This window comes from Mytilus trossulus, chromosome 1 (genome assembly GCF_036588685.1).
Source record: "Mytilus trossulus isolate FHL-02 chromosome 1, PNRI_Mtr1.1.1.hap1, whole genome shotgun sequence".
Taxonomy (NCBI): domain Eukaryota; kingdom Metazoa; phylum Mollusca; class Bivalvia; order Mytilida; family Mytilidae; genus Mytilus; species Mytilus trossulus.
Window position 1 is genome coordinate 84994245 of NC_086373.1, and position 12325 is coordinate 85006569.

Below are 12325 nucleotides of genomic sequence, written 5' to 3' on the forward strand. Positions count from 1 at the left end.
GATCATTATCTGTGGTTATCCTACTTACCAGCTGGAACTGGTTCTATTGTTGCTTCTGGCTCAATCTAAAATCAAAAGTTAGCAATGCCATATCATTTTATTTCTATAATTCAAAACTTTTTATCAATTTACTATATTTCGTCTATTCACAAAACAAGGACACATATATGGTCTTTTTTTCTCAAAAAAAATATGACTGATCAATGCTAATTAACCCTGTTGAGTCAGTGATTGTTGATGTTCTTTTTGTTTTTTGAAGGCAAAGTATTTCAAATTTGAGTCAGATATACAATCATCACTTTATAAATTTATTCACAAATAATCCAGATTTGAGACAATCTAGAGCTTGTTGTACATTGCGGGTTATTGTCCATTGTTGAAAGTATTGTGACCTCAAGATGTATTTATTAAATACCTTGTATAACACATACATAAAACACAAGTGTACTACATATTTGAGGACAAAATGTTTATTGTATTCCAAATTCCACAAAAATGTTATTTTTCTTGATTTAACCAACTAACAAGAAGTAAACATTGGTTTTGGTCAATCGTCAACACATTATTATTCCCTTTCAAGTCATATGAAAATCAGATCAAAATATTTTAATATCAAAAAGCTAAGACAAACCAGCTTTAGACCAATTGATATTTAACAAACTCTTATCATGATTTAGAATATTTCTATTCACCAGTACTGATTTATACCTGTGGCATTGTTTCTCCATTTTTGTGTGCTTCTAACGCACCATTTACTAAATCATCCACACATAAAATTTCAACTCTTCTTTCTGAAAAACAATACAATAAAATTAAAGGTGTATATATGTTTAAATCTATTTTTACCGATAAGGTAAATGCTTGTCCATAAAATGTCTACCTGTATATTATTAGTTTCTCACATAAATTAAAATACAAGAGAATAACAAGAGGCTGTCACAACGACAGCAAACCGGATTTATTAACATTTATTTGTGTCCTGGCAATATCACAAGAACCAGTATTGATGAATGGAGAAAGTGAAAATCATCAATATCAAATTTGACCTCCATTTTGTAGTCAGTATCAACATATTAAAATTTGAAAAAGCTTAGATTGAATGGTTCATGAGTAAATGCAACAACATGAATGGAAACAGCATTTTATGATCTTTCAAGAACCATAACTCCTAAACATTAAAAGTCAAAATCGTCATTATTTAACTTGACCTTCATTTAGTTGTCAGTAACAACATATTAAAATTTTAAAAGCTTTGGTTTAACGGTTCATGAGTTAATGCACAGACACGACTGGAAACTCCATTTTTCAATCTTTCAAGAACCATAACTCCTGAACGGTAAAAGTCAAAATCGCCATTATTGAACTTGACCTTCATTTAGTTGTCAGTAACAACATATTTAAATTTTAAAAGCTTTGGTTGAACGGTTCATGAGTTAATGCACGGACAACATTTGGTTGCCGCCCGCCCGCTGTACATCCCCAAATCAATAACCGACATTTTTGTCACAAAAATCCGGTTAAAAATACCATTCTTTTAAATCTCAATAAAGCTGTACAAACAATTTTAATTTCACTTAAATTTCAAACAATAAAAAAATGCAAGGTTCTTAGCAGAATGCTCTTTTCAATGTTTCAGACAAAATTTTCTGCATTTTCTGCTTGAGGTTGTGTCATTGCCAAATCTTACCAAATCTTTAAAAATAAATAGCGGTTATTCACCCTGACTTTTATTGTACAATATATGTCTTTAAGAAATTATCTTTTAGTCAAAGCATTAATGCAATAAAAGAAAAAAAACTTTGATGGTTATATAGTTATCTTTTGATGGATGTGTTGTTATCTACCTTTTTTAGCACTTTTGTTTCTATATTTACCTATTCAATCAATAAATAAGCTATACCTTGTGTTAATTTCTTGAGTACAGATGACTTTCCACTAAATACCTTGCCCAATATACATGCTCTGATTGGGAAGGGAGGGAACTCTGGCGGTGGTGGAGGAGGCTGTAAATATAATACATAACATGTATAACTGTAATTACCTGAAATATTGAACAACACAACACCCCACACTTAACACCAACATCTGACTCCACCAAGAAAACAGATGAATGGGTAAAGTACTTTCAATGGTGATTTTTTTTATTTTGTTAATATTAATTTTATAATGACAATGAAATTTTAAAAAAGAGCCAACATAAACTGAACTCAGAGTACAACATATAACTTTCTTCATTTTCACCAACTGGACACACATGCTTAATTTGATCAATGAAAAAGAAACATTTCAATTAAACTTTTACATGATAAAGACAGCAAATTAAGTCAGTGGGAAAGAATGTTCTTCTGTGGGTAGGGATAAGATAGATAATATTCAGTAAAACAGCTTACATAATACACCAAGGAACCATATGAAGAGGTACAAATACCATATCTTTGTATGAATAACAAGATATAGGCAATCACAAATTACACAAAAAACAAGCAAAAAGACACAAAAAGACTTCGTTTACATGAAAAAAAGATAAAGAGCAAGGGCAAACAGATATGACACACAAAACAAACCAAATGTTTAAAGTACATGTTCTAGTTTTGTTTAGAAATAGTTTCTCTGAAAAGTAGGAATTATGATAATTATTTCATTATGATATAAAGAAAGAAATTATGTAATATAAGATATAAAGTGGGACTTATACAAAAAGAAAAGGTCATTAGCTCAAGAATATCTGGCATAAATTTTTGTACATACAAAGAGAATTGTTCTGAAAAGCTGGAAAAAATATCACACCCAAGTGTAGATTTTAAACAATAAAAAGATAATTATATTTTTCACAATGCACAACTTTAAGGTGATTTCTACTATATACCTAATTTATCAAGAAATTAAATTTTAAGTACCGGTATATATATATAATTTTCATTTTTTTTAATAATCTGAATATGCTTTTGGTTTTGTAAAGTGTGTTAAATGATTTTGTGTCATGAATTAATAAACAACTTCCCCTCTTTTATTTTGCTTATTTTGTTATATAAATATAATGCATGCTTTTGGTTTGCTTGTATTGTTCGTTTGCTGACTTGCTAATGTAAACACTATATTTCCTTTTATTCATAAAATCCTCTTTACAATTCAAGGGTAATGATCCGGTCCCCTACTCTTCACCTTGCAGATAAAGTCGGAACTTGATTGAATTCTATTGATCACAGTTGAAATTTTCTGCATCCAATCATCTCATGTGATCTCATGTAAAAGTCGTAAATGTTAATAACTAATTATCATGTGTCGATTTTGAAACAAGTTTTTACCCCAAAATTATAAGACAATATTCAGTGTTTCATCATAAGTTCTTAATCAACTAATTGAAATTCTTGGTAATGTTTCTCATGAAAATGATGGAATGTTAACGTATATTTGCAGTTCCTGCTTCAGGAAATTTGTAAACATTAGAAACTTTTTTTACATGTCAACAATAAAGAGAGTTCAGAATGATGTTGTCAAATTGTGTCTTCATCTCCAAGGGTGAAAAGTAGGCACTGGATCTTTACATCTGCTGGCAAAATGTAAAAAAATGGGTCAACATTTATGAGTATGATAAACTTACTGTTGGTGGGTGAACCATGTTGAACAGCCTCTGTATAATGTGTCCTACAATAGGATTATCTCTGGGAGGTTTGCTGATTTCTCCTCCTTCTGGAGGCTGCCATTCTCCAACCATATTCTGTAATGGAGTTGATTTAAATAAAAATGTGAGGTTAGTTTTTGGAGCCTTAACTCAAAATATTTTCTGTTCGCAAATATGAAGTAAATTAACTATCTGTTTTAATTATTATCCAATCAATATAACTTTGTTAATCTTAAGCAATGTTCCATTTAAATTTTTGGTATTTTTTTTCTCTTCAACTCTTTCACAGAAATTGAATATCACTCAACAGGAAAAACACCACCATCAATGGTGCATCTATTACCATACATCTGGAAATTTATTGTTTCTAATTATATTAATGATTTTTTTAAAGTGAAAATGACCCTATGCAAATATTTGAATACCTTTAAAATGCTATAAATGCAATCTAGGAACAGCAATGATTTAACTGCCAAGCCTAAGACCCAAATCGCAAACCAAATCAACACTATAATGTCTCAATTCAGATTGCACTTTCCACATTTTAATTTCTTTGTTTTTACTTTATGAAGACATTTTTACTTAAACAAACCTTATATTCCATAAAATCTGTTTCATCGAGTAAGTTCTGTCTTTCTTGTTCTAAGATTTGTTCTGGTGTAGGTTCTGTACTCTCAATAGGTTGTGGTGGTTCAAATAAGGGTTTACCTTCAGTAAACAGAACTTTCCAATCTCTCATCAACTTTGGAGGCAATAATCTGTAACACATATGTAATGTCATTTTTAAACTTCTTATTTAAATAATTTTACATTTTTTTTAAAGTTCAAATTCTCAAATTTTACTTCATAAACTTTATTTTAAAAATTGAAAAAACAAACAATTGTTGTAATCATTCATTTTTGCCCATTCTTGATTGGATAATTATTTTCTTTTAAAAAACACTTTTTTTTTAAGATAAAAAAAAATTTACTGTGACTTACTGATTAGTAAGTTCTCTGTATTCTGCTACTTTACATGAGAAGTCACAGATTTGATTGACAACTTCATCACACATCTCATAGTGTTTATGGTATCTATCTTCAGCCCTCTCGGCTGCAATCTTATCATGTAATTCTTGGTCCTTCTGGGTCTGTTCTGCATATTCCTCTTTAGCTAATCTGGCTAGTTCCTAATGAAAAACAATTGGTATTTATGCCAGTCTTGTGTTAATTATATGTTATATGGGCAGTAAAACAATAAACTTATATATGAAATGCATAAGTCATGGAATATAGTGTATATTTTTTTTGTCAAGACTAATACAGTATAAAGTAAAACTTAAGAGTCACGAGCATTTCAAAATAGAAGTCAAGAGCAGTACAGTATGAGTATGATCCATATTGTAGTGTAATTATTTGTGCAAAGTTCTCCTGGTGGTTTTACTATTGTTGTATATAAATTCACAATTATAAATAACAACTTACAGCCTCTCTGTTTAGTGCATTTTCAAAATCTTTCAGTCTAGCTTGTTCATATTGTAGTTCTCTTGTAATCCTATTCTTCTTGATAACTTCTTTTTCATGCCTTGCCTGCAGTAATTGTACGGCTATTCTTCGTTCTTGTTGTGATTGTCTCATCAGTCTATTAACTAACATCTCCTCTCGTCTAGCGTCCTATAATAATAAAAACAATACAAAGAAAGATTTAGATAACACAAAGTGACATTTGGGAAACATGAGTTATAATAAAAACTTATAGATGTAAGAAGTAAAATATGCATTGCATAAAGAAAACAGTTTTACTCTAGTCATTTTAGGGCCCCTTTATAGCTTACTTTCAGTGTGAGCCAATGTTCTGTGTTGAAGGCTGTACTTATAATGGTTTATTTTTTACAAATTGTGACTAGGACAAAAAGTTGTCTTATTGGCAATCATACCATATCTTGTTATATCTAGGTATAAATTAACAAAAAAATTGTTAGTTCAACATATTTCTTTTTTTTCTGTTATAATTTGTATTGCGATTCATGTTTCAAATAAAAACAATTCATATTCAAATTTTTAACCTTAAACCCTAGTCATATAAAATGTCCATTTGATAAGATAATGTTGGTAGTTTAAGATATTACCTCTTGCCCTGCATGAGCTTTCATCTGATCAACTAACACTTTTCTCCTCCGTTTTTCTCTTTCTGCACGAGCTGATGCATCCTCTTGAAGTCTCTTTCTTATCTTACCAATATAATCATCATTTGAAGCAGGTTTGATTAGTTCTACTTGGTCCATCATATTTTCCTCATCCCCTCTGGACATTATGTACTTCATATCAATGTCATCACTTAAAAAAAATTAATAACAACATCAATATGATGACAGAGTAAGTGAAATGATAGTTACTTTTTAAAGTAAAATTTGCTGTTTCTGGCATAGATCCTTACCTTTTTCACAAAATAATGTAAACAATAACAACAATTTCAATACTAATAACCTTATTTCTGATTGCATGCAAATAAGTTAAAAGATTGAGACAAAGTGATTAACCACCTTGTTATATTATAGTTCATTTCTGTGTGTGTTACATTTTAACTTTCTGTTTCTGTTGTGTCGTTTGTTTCCTCTTATATTTGAGTGTGAATTCACATTACTAGAACATGTGTCAGGGTACTTTTCTATCCCAAATTCATGTATTTAGTTTTGATGTTATATTTGTTATTCTCATTGGATTTTGCATAGTTCATTTCTGTGTGTGCTACTTTTTAATGTTGTATCGTTGTTCTCCTCTCTTATATTTAATGCATTTCCCTCATTTTTAGTTTGTAATCAGGATTTGTTTTTTTCAATCAATTTATGAGTTTCGAACAGCGGTATACTACTGATGCCTTTATTTACTAGATCTTGAGACATAAACAAACAATCACCATTATATAAAGAAAACAGGCTAAGTTGGACAGTCTTTTTAAGTGTTTTCAAATACATACAGTAAAAAATTAACCATTAAAATTTCAAATGACAACATTGTCTCAATAAATGCTTGACTTAAGTAACTACCTGTCTTCTGTTTGCGGTAAAATCATTTTCATTTTATCTTCAAATTGTGAAATTGCATCAACGGTTTCCTAAAAATAAAGAAATGTAATATAACCTATTCATTAGCATTTAAATCTTGTTTACAAAAAAACCTTTCCATTGCAAACAATCAATGGGTTTTATTTGTCAACTAAGTCTACTGCATTCATGACCCTATTTCAAATTAGCTAATTGAATAAATACAAGGTACAGCAATTTCTTCCCTGACAGTTATTGATAGGTTTGTGCAAAGTTTAAACTTAAAGTTATCTGAAGAAATGAGGAATATTATGAAAATTTTAGAGTAGACATAATTCATATATATCAATTTTTTCCCCTTTAGTAAACATTGTGTAAGAGGTGTTATTCAAACAAATGAAATATTGGCAAATTATTTAATTGGTTCTTGTATGCATTCTGTATCCATGGATCCCAAATTTATTTGAAAATAAATCAAAAACAATGTGATTTCAAGAAATGACTAAGAAGTAGGGTTTATATAATTTCATATTTTGTACATTTATTGTAATGTCAGAGACCCATAACCTATTGTCTCTAGTTTTGTTTTTTTAACTTCAACTATAGACATGAATGGAAGTGAAAACAAAAAGAACTTTTAAATGCAGATAATGCAAATTATAGTATACACAAAGATTTAAAATTCTTTTCTGTTGATATATCAGATGTTAATGTTAACCTCTGCCTCTCTCTTTTTCTTGATATCTCTCTTTCTCTGTATGGCTTTTGCTGTAGTCTGTGGTGGTGGTTTTGGTATATGGACAGTTGCAGCTCTGTTAATAAGTTTAAGAAAGAACTTCTCATTAATTAAAAAAATATAAATACTATAAAATCTAATTCTCTATTATAATACTATGTTGGTCTGCATACAGAAAATATATTCTATGGCCAAGACTAAAACAAATATCAAAAGGAGATGTCCTACTTGCTATAACCTTAAACACTTTATTTCTACATAACAAACACAGCATAGTTTAACAATAAAAATCAGAATAACAAGTACAAGTGTATTTTAATTTATGCATGAATAAAAGTCATGTTATAACGGGTGTCGTTCGTCCAAAATATATATAACCACTGATTTAACGTGCATACAAACAGAATTTCACCAAAACAGTCATTTATCATCTGTTTTTTCATTATTGGTAGTCTTCATACAGGCAACATACACACTAATGAGCAATCAAATGTTTACAAATAATAAATTTTTTTTTTCTCATTTTTTTGGTATGTAAAAGACTAAAATATAGATTTTTTTCTTATAAAAAAAACTTACTGTATCTTGGCAACTATTTCACTTTGTTTATCTCTCATGAACTTTGACCTCTCTAGTAATTTCTGTCTATGATCTTGTTGTTGTTCCCTTATCCGCTCTTGTTCCAAAAACCTTTCTTTAAATGCTGTTTTTTCCATTTCAATTTGTTTATCATGAAACCTTGTAATGACCTCATTCAGATTCAAATCTGTCTGCCTAGGTGTAGCATGTTTCAGTCTCTGGAAAGATATAATTCATTAATTGAATATTGCAAAGATAAGTGTCAATGACCTCAAACTTTCTTCTTTTATACTCTAACTGAGTTTTATGTAATTGAATAAATCATATTCTAATTGTCAGGAATTATATGGAGCAAAAAACCTTAAACAGAATAAAGCTTTTCACTAAACTCTGTACATAGAGAATATCATATGGCATTTTCAATATCGCATCCGTATCAACCCGAGACACCAATATAATCCCAAGAGCTCTGCTCGAGGGATTATATTGGTTGAGGGTTGATACGGTGTGTGATATTGAAAAAGCCATATTATATACACTTTATTATATACATATACCAGTAGATGTTTTTTCTGTGACATGACTTCATACAGATAAGGAGGTTTGACATGACGTCATACAGATTAGGGTTTTGATAAAGCCTTTGCAACAGTGACTGTAATTGATGCCGTGAAGTCATACAGATTAAAGGTGTGATTAAGCTTTTGGAACCATGCTGATATTGATATCATCATGGGTGGCTAATACAGCAAGCTTGCCAATGATGGTGCACATTTCAAGCCAGTGATATTGTTTGCCTTAAATTAGTGGAGAATACAGGCTTTTTCCCCTGGAGAAGAATCCCAATTTGTAAAAAAAATGGCTCAAAATTATTCCCAAAAGGACAACTTTTTTCCCAAACATTGCAGTCTCAGGAGTAATTGTGCATGAATACCAACTGAAAAACACTCATTTATGCATTTTTCATGCCTAAAATTACTACATGTATAAGCGCAGATTTATGTATTATTACTAACAAAAAGGGGTCTTATTTCAAAGCAGGGTTTGACTCTTGAAAGAAGGTCAGTAAATTGAAGTTTCAGTCAAATTCATGATTTATTCTAATTTTCCCAATTTGATGAAAATAACGCATATTTTCCCAATAAAAAAGGGTAGAGGTAGTTTTGAAAAAAGTCAACAATATCACTGCAAGCAGGCCATGGTTTATTTCACCTTCATTAAATTGAAGATCTTTACCTCTTTATATATACCACTCTCAACTGCATTCAGTTTAGCAGGAGCAGCTGGTCTCATAGTTTCCATTGCAACACCAGTCAGATTAGCCTTCTTCTTGTTTTGTAAAGCTATATATAGCTGGTACATCAATCTTGTAGCAGTACCATGCTTCTCTGTCATGATATCTCTGGCCACATTTGTATCAAATGGAATACCAAGGAGGTGTAAAACTGGCTCAATTCTTGTAAAATTGTTGAGCTTAGAGTCAGATGTTCTGCAATATGAAAAAATATTTTAAAAGTTTAAAAAAAATAACATTTTTTTTAATACATTTAATTGATGTTTCAAAGCTTTTAGACATATTTGGTCTCAGGTGGATAGTTAATACTTGCCTCATTGTCAATCATACCACAATTCCTCAATATCAAACTAAAAGTAAGTCATATTGCATGTTTGAGATGATCACAAATTTATATTTATATCAGTGAACAATTCAGATAAAAAATTGTAGTACAGAATATTTTAGCATTATTATATATATGTAAAACTGTTTACAGCGAATAGGGAAAGGACTTGAATACATGAACATGTAGAGTCTATCCATTTTCATATGGTCTGATCAGTCAAAACATAAATTCTACTAAATATAAGAATAATCGGAAAATATTATCTGTTTGACTAGTGTAATGTCACAAATAGTAAATTATAAATACATGTTCTTAATGTGTTTTTTAGAAGACTGCTCCATAAACAAATGATAAACCATGTTTAACACCAGTCAAATGCAATAATTGCCTCATCTTTAGAGCGGATTCCATTGAGTGTGTAGCCAAAGGTAATAACTTTGATGAACTTGCTTGTTAGCTGAACAGTGAAGTCATTATTGGTCACGTATACCACTCTCCTTTTGAAGTAGCATAGTCCAACAGACAGATAAATTGGTTTTCTGTCAGAATAGTCTATTCTTAAAATAGGGTAGTTTACCTAACCTAACAATGACTTCACGATTCAGCTTACCTGCAAGCCAACCAAAGATATTACCTTTGGCTACAAACTCAAAGGAATCCATTGTAACTGTAATCAAACTTTAACTTACTTGCTCTGGGAAAACTGATCAAAATCATCCTGTAAACCATTTTTCTGTAATACTTCACCAATTAAGAACCCAGAAGCAAAATCTCGAGAAAATGTTGCTTGCTCTTTAAAAAAAAGATAGATGTTTTTATTATGCAACTTGTAAGTTTAAATCTATAGAAATCAATTTTCCTTGCAGACCTTATAATTTCAAGTAAAGGATACATACAATGTATATATATATATATGTGAATGATAATAGTTTTGGCGATACATGTATTTTAAAGTGGTTTTCACAAATAAAAATAATCATAAACATTATCTTCTATCTGGATCTTTTCCCTGAAAATTTGACACCACAAAGCAATTATCTTCATGTAAAGGTTTTCTGCGTAAATATGGCATTTGATATACAATAGTGTCAATTCACCTCTGCGCATGTTCAACTTTTATGGTGGAAAATAAAAAATAAAAAAAAAATCCCGAAATTTTCATTTTACTAATTAACTCGCAATCGTTAACTTTTGTCAGACTGTTTTAAATCCCCCCATCTGCCCAGAAATCTACTTCCTTTTCCTGTCTTGTTGGCATGAGACTGAATAATATATATATATTTATCAGTTTACTAAAATAAAATATAAAAAATGTTACCTGATAACAGCGTTTCTTTGTTTACATTGAATATGACGTCATAACTAAAATAACATCACAATTAAATCCCTAACAACAGAACCAAAATCGCAAACGTTACAGAATTTCTGTTTCTTTTATTAACATGTTTGATTAAAAAAAAAAAAATCTTACAGACTTCGTCTAGATACATAAACTGGTAATGCCTGCCTCATATTACAATAAACGAAAGGTAGCTTATTTACGCGGAAGTCGGAGGAAATACTGCTAAATTCCTCCAAGAATTCAAGAAGGGATGTCCGAGTTTCCTGTGTCACACCAAGAAAAAAGTTGGTGTTTGGAGTCCTTTCACGAAATCTGTACTGTACCATACAATAGGGCTCTTCACAGTTGGCTATATTGACATTTTTATAATAGAGGTAAAAATAGTGTCAAAAGCCAAACTTATCCTGAAAAGCCCTATTAAAGAGTGATATGGGGACAAAGTCCCATTTTACAGTAGAAAATTCAATAAAAACAAAATTTAAAAAAAAAAAATCAGGGAAAATATCCTGAATTTTTCATTGTACTAATGAACTCAAAATCATTCAAATTTTTTTTGTCGTGTTTTTTAATATTCGGATCGGCGCAGAAAACTACTTCCGTTTCCGGTCTTGTTTACATGAGACTTTGAATAAAATGTATATTTATCAGTTTAAGAACGGGACTGATACTAATTCATTTAAAAAAATGTTTGTTATTAAAAAAAAGTTACCTGATGACAGCGCTTCTTTGTTTACATTGAATATGACGTCATAACTTGAATAACGTCACAACTAAAATCCCTAACAACAGAACCGAAATCGGAAACGTTACGGTATTTCGGTTTCTCTTTTTAACATTGTTGATTTAAAAAAAAAAATCATTCATCCCCCTTCACAGGTAATTCCTGCCTCATATTAGTTCAACCTGGGCAGTTTCTGGGTCAAGCGAGACAGATTTCCAAATACTGAAATAGCGAAGAGTTGTATTATTTATTTAATTGATTGAGTAGAAAAGTGTTAAAATACAATTTTGTTGTATCCACAGATTGTCGAAAACAGTACCTAGACAGGTGCTACCTGATGTATAATGGTTGATGATGATGTGCTCAAGTTGTTGGTGCATGCATGTTTCAGTTGTTTGCCAATTATGGAAAACTTAAAGAATTTTTTGTAACTTACCAACTTTTTGGGATAAAGTAAGCTCATCATTGAGCCATCCGCATAAAATATCTGTCATTTTCGTTTATTTATTATGGAAAGCACTAAAAAGACATTAAAAATTATTCTTTACAAAACAGGCAACCATTTTGACGCACCGTTCTTCACCAAGGTAACCAAGTCAAACTCATTTGAAACATCTCTTCTGATTGGTCTATTAACTTTTAAATTCGTATTGTCGCAAATATCAAGTGAATCATTCGCT

General features: G+C 30.5%; 1 protein-coding gene across 3 annotated transcripts in view; it reads right to left on the reverse strand.

Moving 5' to 3' along the window:
* LOC134687679 (sperm flagellar protein 2-like) overlaps nt 1–12283 on the reverse strand; it is a 33327-nt gene extending 21044 nt beyond the window's left edge. For all 3 annotated transcript variants that reach the window (XM_063548155.1, XM_063548147.1, XM_063548140.1), the window contains exons 1-14: nt 12082–12283; nt 10272–10374; nt 9197–9449; nt 7961–8178; nt 7364–7457; nt 6649–6716; nt 5731–5938; nt 5087–5275; nt 4604–4791; nt 4215–4380; nt 3602–3718; nt 1901–2003; nt 709–791; nt 29–65 (exon numbers count right to left, since the gene is read on the reverse strand). In XM_063548155.1, coding sequence (XP_063404225.1) covers nt 29–65; nt 709–791; nt 1901–2003; nt 3602–3718; nt 4215–4380; nt 4604–4791; nt 5087–5275; nt 5731–5938; nt 6649–6716; nt 7364–7457; nt 7961–8178; nt 9197–9449; nt 10272–10374; nt 12082–12139 — 1885 coding nt within the window. In that variant the 5' untranslated portion in view covers nt 12140–12283. The remainder of the gene's footprint in view (nt 1–28; nt 66–708; nt 792–1900; nt 2004–3601; nt 3719–4214; nt 4381–4603; nt 4792–5086; nt 5276–5730; nt 5939–6648; nt 6717–7363; nt 7458–7960; nt 8179–9196; nt 9450–10271; nt 10375–12081) is intronic.
* Nucleotides 12284–12325: the final 42 nt, after the last annotated feature.